The sequence below is a fragment of the Lineus longissimus genome, chromosome 3 (genome assembly GCF_910592395.1).
Source record: "Lineus longissimus chromosome 3, tnLinLong1.2, whole genome shotgun sequence".
Lineage (NCBI taxonomy): Eukaryota > Metazoa > Nemertea > Pilidiophora > Heteronemertea > Lineidae > Lineus > Lineus longissimus.
Genome location: NC_088310.1, coordinates 2,650,770 through 2,662,152, shown reverse-complemented (window position 1 = coordinate 2,662,152; position 11,383 = coordinate 2,650,770). Strand labels below are relative to the sequence as shown.

At 43.3% G+C, this 11,383-nt stretch overlaps 1 protein-coding gene across 1 annotated transcript; it reads right to left on the bottom strand.

Moving 5' to 3' along the window:
• Positions 1-576: 576 nt before the first annotated feature.
• Positions 577-11,232, bottom strand: LOC135484666 (general transcription and DNA repair factor IIH helicase subunit XPD-like). The gene is made up of 19 exons (XM_064766297.1): positions 11,151-11,232; positions 6,610-6,787; positions 6,434-6,496; positions 6,045-6,158; positions 5,723-5,839; positions 5,443-5,496; positions 5,052-5,114; positions 4,595-4,815; positions 4,252-4,385; positions 3,854-4,022; positions 3,361-3,619; positions 2,898-2,999; positions 2,613-2,676; positions 2,332-2,423; positions 1,859-2,054; positions 1,648-1,718; positions 1,330-1,473; positions 1,092-1,235; positions 577-882 (listed from the first exon to the last, which is right to left on the bottom strand). The coding sequence occupies exons 1-19, from the start codon at positions 11,153-11,155 to the stop codon at positions 790-792; spliced, it is 2,283 nt and encodes a 760-aa protein (XP_064622367.1). The 5' UTR covers positions 11,156-11,232; the 3' UTR covers positions 577-789.
• Between the last annotated feature and the right edge of the window lie 151 nt (positions 11,233-11,383).

Sequence of the window (11,383 nt, the reverse complement as noted above, 5' to 3'; positions counted from 1 at the left end):
TACCCTAAGTATATATACTTGTCCCAGCTGAAAGCCCAGTTGGTTGTGACAGTGCTCTGCCGTGTAAATCTTTGCTTTTTAAGGTGGTGTTTTGTATGTGTCTCTGTCAACATAGGATACTTCTCATTCCTACACTCTGAGCTATAGGCCTACCATCAACATTGAGGTATGATTATAAAACAAGCTGATGACAGATGTTTTCGTTAGGCCTTTCTGCCTGTGGTATAGATGAGATGGCCAAGTTTGTTGTACCTGTCGTCACAAGCATGGTGAGATGATAGCTCAGCCTAAGACAGTAGGCCTTGGTGTGCAGGATAGGTTTTAGGACATAGTCAATTGAGACAGTATAAACAAGGGGCTGTGTGCGAGTCTGGTTGTGACTGAGGATGTGCCATCTATCAGTCATACTGTGGGGCTATCAGGTTTTGACGTGGTCAACGATGTGCACCTGGTTGGTTTTTTTGGTAGCTTTGAGCTGGTTGTGTCTTCATCTCGGTTGTTGCTTCACGTGGCTTGGGTCAGCCTACATTTTTTAAGGAAAGGACAAACACCTTCATAAGTTGAGATGATCGTTTTATTTACAAAAATAGATTTATTCAAGCAAATCCCTCTATAATGGAAGTCACAGTGATTGAACACAATGGGTATAGGATATTATGCAAATCTCATGCATATCAAAACAAAAGTCTGTTGTCACTCTCAAAATAGCAGCTTTTCCTCAAACTAGCACTCGAACACACCTTGCTGAGCACTCGATTCAGCACCATAAGTGTTCCAAAATGAACAGACTCAGGCCTGCTGAGCCCGGGACTCGACTCTCTTCTGTTGTTCAACGCTCTGTAACTGCTCCAAAGTCAACAGACTCACACCCAATTGATCTTCCTGCAAAGTTAGAAATAATGGGTCAAGTAAATAAATCTGCAACTGCAGGGCAATCAAATGACTTTCATATTCAATGATTCAGTTACAGTTTAACACATGATTCTGTGAAAAGACGAAATATCAATAGAGCCGTCAAGTCTATCACTTATTCATAACATGTCGCTACTTCTCTTCAAAGCCAGTCAATACACGAAGTATATTGTGCTCACCCTGGTGAATGGTTGAGCCATCTGGCGCAGGAATCTCTTGGACATCTGAATGGCCTCATCAGTTGACAAGCTGCACATGGTATCCTTTAAATGTTCCTGAATCCACTTGGGCAGTTTACCACGCTTGTCATAACGTCCAAAACGCTGGAATGAATCAAAGACATGATTAGGCAAATGGATAGAAATTTATCAGTATTTTTACCTATACCGGTCTTGAGTTACTCAATCAATGGCTCACCTTGTCAGCAAGGACCATGATCCCATAATCCGTTTTTCCTCGCATCACCCGACCCAGACATTGGGCAGCATGCCTCATGGCGTCAAACGTTAGGAAATCGTTCTCTCGGATCTGGAACTGGTCTCGCAGATACTCCAACCGAGCCTGGAGGAAAAAGGACATGAGATTACACCAGGAAGTCAGCTAGGAGGCCTAGGCCAACCCTTGTACCATTGTCTTCAAGGTTACACATGAATAGGCTGCAGTGCAAAACCAACCAACAAACTACCACACAATATGTTTATGGCTATATAGGATTCTACCCATACATCATCTTACCTTGAGGATTCGACTTTGTGTGTAGACATATGGCACTCCGAACATGATCACACAACGTCCCAGGTGATGATCTGAAACAGACATCAGAATAGAATTGAAGATGTCGAAACGATAATTCTAATGCAGCCATTCTCGAAACAAAGTCAAAGTCTCTTGGCATGCTTAGACTTTCTCAATTTGTCTTCCAGAGGACATTGCTTCCAGTACTTACCAAAATCAATTCCCTCTGACACTTTTCCCCTTGCCACAGAGAGTAACACAGCACCACGTCCATTTTCGCAGGCCTTCTGATAGTTCAGCAACGCCAGGCTTGTTTCAGCCGAGTCCTGGGTTTCTATGAAGAGAAGCTTGTTCTTCTGGATGTTGTCTATTATACCCTGTTCATACCATGCTGCCACGATTGTCTCCTGAAAATAAAGTTATCTCAGTTTTTATGATATTTTGGAAATGGTCATTGCTGTGCCTTGTCCATCAATTTGACTCCCTAGCTCCTGCTTAAGGTGGCCCTTTAAAAAGAGACTCTTTCAGTATAATTTTTAAACAGACGCGTCATGTCTTGTCCAAATATTGAAATTTTCTTGTAGTGTTTCAAGTTTCAAAACTCTACTAGTTAAGTGTCAAACCCTAACGTCAATGCACCATATTTAGTTTTTACTCCCATAAAAACTTGTGAACGTGGCTTACCATGTAAGTATAACTGGTGAAGAAACAAACCACACCATCGGGCACTATGGACGACATCTCAACAAGAAGGTTACCATAGTTTCTCATCACAGCTAGAAAAGTAAAGTAGGCAGGTCAAGTATTGCAGTAATATCATACCCCGTTAATAAGTTCACTTATAGAGGAATCTCTACAGATCCCTCTCCATTGAAGATGGAGGACATCAGCTGATATTAGGTGCGGGATAAATCGGGTCTCCCCTGATAACAGTTGTAACCATGCGAATCTCAATATAGACTTACCAATGTCTTCTCGGCTTTCAAACTTTGATGTCATAGCAACCTGGTCATTTCCTTTGGCCACGATCTGTTTGGATGAAGGAAAGTGAAGATTACAATGAGTTTTTTTCAACGTGGCACAAAAATTGATGAATTTCAACCTCCTCTTAACCCATATTATTGTTAACCGGTGGCTTTAAGATGCTTGAATTTCCTCAAATTTACCAACATCCATAAATTCTCTCTTGAATTTGGCTGGAAAGTACTCCAATGATGGAAAAATCCCAATCAAATAATCATTTTACATACCATAGGACAAATGCAAGTTCGTGCTAGGGTCATTGTAAGGGAGGCAGTATTGACTGGTCTGAAGTCAAGGATCTTTGGGTAAATTTCTAAAGGTGACAGCGTCTGAAAAGAGGAATAAAAATACTGATTTGGTGAGCATCTTTTCTGTCTGGGTCTTTATTTGTCTAGTAGCTTGTTTGACGGCCTCAATTTATCATCTTCCCATTTGTCCAGTCCTGAGTGAAAGTGAGGACAGCGGTTGAGACACTTTCCACCTGTCACATCGAACCAATGACAATTGACCACGACCTGCATCTTGCATTTAACAATCATCTGAGACAAGAAGCTGGCAAGCTCTCATGCAGACAGGGTCTTTGGTTTGCCCTAGCCTAGGCAAAAGCTACAAGGAACCTTGGGGTTAGGTTTTACTCCAAGGGTGAAGCAAAGTAGTGTCAGGTGTCTTGTGCTATAATGATCAACTTACCCCCGAAGTGATAATGACAGTCTGGAAGCGATCAAACACAGGCTTGATAGCAATTGATGCATCCATACAGCTAAAGTGCAGTATAGGGTTGGGGACGGTTGGTGTACGGTCATCAAATGGTTCGATGATTAGCACAAATCCTTTTGTGTAGGTACTGACTAGTGTAGCGAAGCTCGAGATTAACATGAGAGGGGAGAGGTCGGCTATGTCTGTCAACTGTAATGTGTGTATGAGGGACCGCAAACGCTCTGAACAGAATCTGTAAAGAAAATGACAAATTTTGTTAAAAAGAGAGATGACAAGTTCTCACCACTTGTTTCATTAGCACTTGATGATAAATGACGGAGGGAGATTGCTTGCAGGGAGAGTCTATATCAAATGAGATCACAACCTTAGGAATGATAGGAGCTTGTGTTACAATGCCAAAGGACCAACTGATAGCATATTTTGATAGTTGAATAACTTCAAGGCAAGCCCGGGTTAAAGTCCGTACCTGAGTGGTTTTCTATCAATGCAGACTCGGCCGGCACAGTCTTTAAGAAATGATGGCGGTGTCTCAGAAACGACATGTTGTATTCGTAACCTCGTCTTCAAATATTCTACAAATCTTTTCATGAATGCAAGGAAGTGTACCCCATTGCGAATATTGCCGGGAACCGCCTCTGAAAAACGAAAAAAGATACCAGAATGAAGGAACTAGAAAAGCAACAGGTCTTTGTGAGACAACCATATCCTCTTGAGTTGGCATAAAGTGTGTTGAAAGCAGATGGATTATGCCTATAATGTTTGAAGTTTAAGGTATTATAAAATAGAAATTGGTACCTCAGTACCGGTATAATTCGTCTCACATAACACTGCGAGGGTGGAGCTAAAAAATGCTGAAATGTTTACCTTGTAGGACCTCATCAGGTAGGACAGGATTTGAAAGAATAATGTCTGTTTCTCTTGCAACATTGGCATCTCGAAGACCGACAACCAAACGCCGATATTCCTCCTGTAACCGCTCTTCGTCAGAGTCTTTTATTCTAGAGGGCAACGAGAAAACAAAGTCAATTGCAGGTATTAACAATGATAGTTATCGACGAGGCTTTGGTCAAAATTTGACAATCCTTCAAGTTTTTTGTTACCCAAAACAAAGCACAATCAGGTTATGAAGCTATCACTTGCTAACATAAGCTAACATCCAAGCTCAGATGGAAAAAAGATTCATCCTTTATACTCAAAGTCTGCCTACCTTTGTATAGACCTGTTTAGTGTGTCAATGTTCTGTGAACACCGGTCCAGTGTTCTCCTTGTGATCGTTACACTCATCGAGTCAATGCAGACATTGTCTATGTTGTGTGCCTCGTCAAAGACAACGACAGACGTCTTGGCTAGTTCTTTAGATACTACATCTGCTATCTTTGGGTCCAGGAGGTAGTGATAACTGTAGACTACAACGTTACAATGACTGATCTGAATAATAGAGAACAGATACAGTTTACTATGAAAAAATTATGAGGTCAGTTGTCACACTGGCACAGACACTTCCGGGGAACACCCTCGAGGATCTGGACCACCATTTTATTCGTGATTTTTATTTACTCACTCACTACCTCATACTCAAAAGTTTTTCACAAGTTTTTAACTAACAAAGAGTGAAACTTTTTCTCTTGTCACATAGTAGTAATAGTTACTTGTAAAATACTTACTGCATATCTGGCAAGGAAGTAGGGACACCAACCATGCTCACGGCCATATTCTTTCAGGTCATCCTGGTAAGACCGAAAGAGATTTCACCAAGAGATTTAAAGGGAGTCTATAGGCAGTAGCCACAGGTCAGATAAAGTTTGACGAAGTTGCCAATAGGGGTCTCTCCCATCTTACAGTACATCAAGACACTTCACACTTGTACGAGGGATTTATTCATCACTGAATGAAACATGACCCACTCCCCTGGTTCAATACATCGGCACTATTGATGATGCCAACATCTCATACATTCGACATGACGTTAAGTTGAAAATTTTCATGGCGCAAAGAAGAGACAAAGACTTTTCAAGGCATCAAAAGCCAAATTTCTTTCACCATTTTTGTACTCACCAAGCTGTAGACTCCAGATGGAAGTGGAACCTCTTTCCCTGTTGTTTCAAATCTCTGAAAGACAAAATCATCATTTGCACCATTAGACATTTCAGGTAAAACGTTTGAAGGAACAACTTGGGACTGTTAGTTAACAAACAAATGTATGAATAAACCAGTTTTAAGCAAGAGCTGGCAACTACATGTAAATGTGGAACTTTCCCTGATGAAACAAGCAAACTGCATTCTTAAGTTGATTTGGGATGAAGCTATTCAGCTTTGAAACAATAGTAAAACATACCTCAAAATAGTTACAGACTTCCACTGTGGGGTCATGCTGTGCCCTGGCTCTGACGAAGGATGTTGTGAGGGCATGGCATTTGGCATCCACTGATTTACCATCACGTTCCTTGATGACCTAAAGGCAAAAAAATATTCAATTTACTGACAATACCAAATCAAAGGACATTCATGTATCGAAAATGATTACAACTTGCCCCGAACTACCCAAAATCAAATGTCAAACATGAAATCTCACAACAGGCACTTTCAAACAGCAGAACCTATACTCAGGCTCAGTGACCAGCTTTTCAAGATGATGACATGAGTTTTCTCGTACTTACAGCTGGATTGATACAGAGATTCTTCCTCGAACTCAACGCGAGGCCAAGTATGTTCGGATCCTTTCCTGTTTCCTTTTTGTAGTACTCCAACAAGTGCTTCAATTCTTCAATTACCTGGAAACTCGATAATGAATTATAGCTGAAATATTTGTGACAAAAATGGACCCAGTTTTTTTAAAAGAAGTCTTTGACAGTGAGGGGAAAATGACCATGAAACACACTCTTTTTCAGACTTGTTCTTATCAAATTTATCCAAGAAAATTCTACTTTTGAAATAAAAATCATATGCACATGAAGGGCCAATCAACTCATTGGGAAGTAGATACATATAACCCAAGCTCTGATACATGAACATGCACTTCTCTCAGCACTTCAATTTGAATACTAACCTTCTCAATTTCTGGGACAGTTCTTGAACAATAAATCAACTTTGTCACTTCCAGGGGTTTATTCTGAAACAAAAGCATAAATTCAGTTTAACACATGAGGGAGTTCAGCTGTATAATCAATATGAAAAATTGAATTTGAACCCCAAGCCAACTTAGAAAATTCTTGGTACACCTACCATGTGATATGCAATGATTAAAGACAAGAGAGACACAGTTTTTCCTGTTCCAGAAGGCATCTCGACAGCACAGTGGCCCTTTGCATCGAGAGAACGCTTGAGTTCTGTCATGTAGGTAAATTGCTCTGGATAGATGTAGTCATACGGGAAATAAACTTGGAGACCATCAATATCCAACCTGAAAGAAAAAAACCCTAACTAACAAAGGCAAATGATATGAAATAAACTTCTCCAGACTTGATTACTTGTAAGATCATGTCGAAGGACGCCACGTGTACGTGTGTATGTGTGTCACTGTGTGTGGCGGTTGTCATTTCTCACTACAGACCGAGCGACAGTGCCAGTGGCAATGCACAATCATCATGCACTGAACTCCTCGGCAACAGGTAGGGGCCTATATATATGGTAATTGGTATAGATGTAGGCCTACGTCCTCTCTTCTGGCATTTTCAGATACTGCTGACGGTATCAGGCTGTTTGCTGCATTGCCAGTTCGCTACCAGTCGTTTCGCTACATGTGGCGGTCGTTTCGTTACATGGTAGGTCGTTTCGCTACATGGGTGGAGTCGTTTCGCTACATGATGGGTACGGTCGTTTCGTTACATGGAGGGCGTTTCGCTACATGGGTGGAGTCGTTTCGCGACATGGATGTAGGTCATATCGCTACATCGTAGGTCGTTTCGCCATATGGGTGGAGTCATTATTTTTACTCTATTTTACCCTACTATAATTCCCGGTGGTGACTACAAATTTATTATAGCACAGTTTGCCGGTAAAAAAACTTATACGGTTTGATGGCGCGCAAGGGGTTCTTGTCGTCCTGGCCTGGGTTAGGCCACATAAAAAAAAGAGTTGGTGATCGTCCCCGCCCGCCCCTACGAAAAACGCCCGGCCCCATTTTTTGTTAAAATCCTAAAAAAGTTGGTATATTGTTCTATAGGGTCAGAAGGCTACCTGTCAGCATTCCTGGTGATGGGGATTGTCTCTATCACGCGGTATCAGTAGCGCTCTGCGGAGATACGAGTCTCTCTAAAACCCCCGAGCTGCGCGTAAGAACGGCCATTGAGTTAATTCTTCACCGCGATTTCTACATCAAACAGAATTTTGATCCGGTATGGGACGCGCTCACCCAAAGTTTTGATGACGCCTGTTCTGACTGCCTCCGACGCAACGAATCTTCCGCGTGGTGTTTTCACGCTCTCGCCTCAGTGGTCGGCCGCTCGATTGTATCCATGTATCCGCCAATGAATGGTCATATGGACCCTGCTGTACGCCGCCTCAGCACGACGTTTGTTCCGCGAACTTCAAAGAACAGGGGAACGAATGCTGCCATTCACATCCTCTGGTCCTCTGGAAGTGCTGCGTTTAATCGCGGAACATGGACTCCCAGCCATTTTGTGCCTCTCCTAAAAGTTGACAACAAGCGAAAAGGAACCTTGGTCCACGACGAACAGCCCAACAAGCGCAAGCGCAAAGTGATGACATCAAGTCCGACTACTGCTGACCCACCGGCACCGCCAACGATTGACATCTCCGCCGTCTCTGACCCCACCGCCGACGTCGTCACTAATCCTCTTCGCCAAAGTCCACCACCCATGATAGACGACTCACCTGACTCCACTGGCACCGCGGACGTCACTACGCCACGCGAAAATCCACCACCAATGATGGACATGGACGTCTCTACTACACTATGCGAAAGTCCATCGCCACCTATGCGGGAGATTTCCGCCGCCGCCTCACCTGACCCCACCGCCAACGTCAGTATGTACCTATTCCGGGACATAACTCCACCATCGCCTACGCATGCCTCCACACTGCTCGAAGACGAGACTTTACCACGCGGGGATCAGACATACAATTTTCGACCTGACGTACGAATTCCGGAGATAAATGAATCATCCATTGAGGAACCTAGTTCAATTTCGCCGGCCGCGGAAGACTTCGAATTGACGTTTCAAATCGTTGACGTCGGGACTAAACGGTCAAGAAACAAATTGATTGACAGCCACGGTTACACGTACAACGTTATGCGCCGTCGTAATAACAATATTACAACTGATTGGCAATGCACGATCCGGCCGAAGCATAATCCGTGTCGCGCTATGGTGACACAGAAGGGGGACCAATTTATTGTCGGGAGAAATGCGCATAACCATCAAGCACAACCAGGTGCAGCAGTCGTCTCCAAGATAACCGCGTCCATGAAAGAAAAAGCCGCCGAAAACGTGTACAAGTCAGCATCCGCTATTGTGACTGAAGTCCTTCTTGAGCACGTGAACTCAGGCCCATGTCCTTCGCTACCGAAAATGAGCTGCTTAACCAGAGCAACTAATCGCTTTCGCCAGAAGAATCGCCCGCAAGATCCCACAGACTTGGAATTTGAGCTCCAAGAGGACCGCGTCGCTGAAAATTTTTTTAAAGCTGACATCAATGTCCGAGATCGCCGGCATTTCATCTTCGCAACAGATGAACAAATCCACCTCCTGAGTAAAGCAAAGACCTGGTACGCTGATGCCACGTTTAAACTTTGCCGGTCGCCCTTCAAACAGCTTTTCTCTATTAACGCCTTCGTCAAGAGTGGGGAAGACACTAAACAGTTGCCCCTCGCGTTTGCATTGATGTCCGGCCGAAAGAAGCGCGATTATAAAGCAATCTTGCAAAGGTTGAGGGAGATTGTCGGAGAGGTTCGCGTCGATAACATCGTTATTGACTTTGAAAGTGCCATGTGGGGGGCTTTCCGCCGAGTATTTCCAGGCATCAACATCACAGGATGTCTGTTCCACTGGACCCAAGCAATTTGGCGGAAAGTCCAAGAACTCGGCTTGCAAACGGCCTACGCGAACGATAGAAATGCCCACGACTACATAAAGAAGTTAATGGCCCTACCATTCCTTCCTGCAGACAGGATACGCGAGATTTTCGATGTAATGAAAACAAGGGCAACCTCGCAGCCTCTGTCGCAATTGGTGACGTACATCGAGAATACGTGGTTCGATAATCCGAACTGGAATGAAACTTCTTGGAGCGTGTACATGTCACCCATACGGACGAACAATGACGTCGAGGGGTGGCATAACGCGATAAACAGACGGGCCGGAGGACGCAGCGGACTCCCTTTCTACCAGTTGATCAACCTCTTGAATTCAGAAGCGCAAATTGCGCATCTTCAGGTACGGCTGGTTTCTGAGGGTAAGTTGCGCAGAATACAGTGAAAGAAGTACGTTGCGCTTCAAAGACGTATCTTTAAGGCATGGGACGATTACAGCGACGGGGAGATAACGACAGAACAGTTGTTGAGAGTTTGTTCGCACTTGAATGGACCAGTAACCTCATAGCCATCCATTCGCGTTGGCTCGCTCAATTACGTACTTATTATTGATTGACAGGGGTCATTCAACCGCACTTCATTCAACGCAGATTTGGAGGCCTTTGCAAGGCCTTCGCGTTGGCTCGCTCAATCGTCTATCCGTGTATACGTACTTATTATTGATTGACAGGGGTCATTCAAACGCACTCCAACGCAGATTTGGAGGCCTTTGCAAGGCCTTCGCGTTGGCTCGCTCGTCGTCCGTATCCGTGTTCGTACTTTATTATTGATTGACAGGGGTCATTCAAACGCACTCCAACGCAGATTTGGAGGCCTTTGCAAGGCCTTCGCGTTGGCTCGCTCGTCGTCCGTGTTCGTACTTTATTATTGATTGACAGGGGTCATTCTTACGCATTTCAACGCAGATTGGAGGGGGGCTCACTAAGTCCTCGACTTTACATATTAATTAAAACCGCCAGTATTACTTTTGTAAATAAGTGTGGAGGACTTTGAATTGGTAGACATTTGTTACGTTTTTATTTCGTTACCCTATAACAAACTTTTTTTGGAACGAACAGAACATTTCCGAGTTTTTGTTTCAAACTTTTGTCATGCACCCGCACACTTAGCCCGTTCAAACTGCATGCGGCAAAAATCAAATTTGGTTACTACGCCGTGAATAATGATGATGATAATGATGATGATGATGATGATGATGATAATGATGATTACCCGAAGACGAATCTGTAATTGTACTATACTCGAGCATTTTTTCCCTAAATTCACAACAGATATTTAGCCCGGAGTTTAGCACAAACTTAGGGAGTAATAGGGGAATAATGTAGCGAAACGACCTACATCCATGTCGCGAAATGACCTACATCCATGTCGCGAAACGACTCCACCCATGTAGCGAAACGCCCTCCATGTAACGAAACGACCGTACCCATCATGTAGCGAAACGACTCCACCCATGTAGCGAAACGACCTACCATGTAACGAAACGACCGCCACATGCAGCGAAACGACTGGTAGCGAACTGGCAATGTAGCGAAACGACAGTAAACCCTGCTGACAACATGACTGTATACAGTACATGGTTGTATTGGTAGAGTCAGACTGTCAGGACTGTTTGACGGATTTTTCAATGAAACGCCACAAAGCAGCAGTGGTATCCAACAAAAATGATGAAATGTAGACACTAAAGATAGTCGATAATGTTGAATCTTACTTCATGCTTTCAACAATGTGGAAACGCTCAAGAGGTACACAATCTTCTAATAAAATCCAGTTTGTGTTTCTGTTTATTTCTCCATTCGCCAGAACGGAAGCATGTACATATCCAGTGCATTCTGGGAAAATAGGGCTACAGTCCAATATACTTTTTATTCAAATGTTTGTTTATCATTAGTTCCAGGATTTGTTATTCATAAGATTATCACTAAATATAGATTTATAATAAAT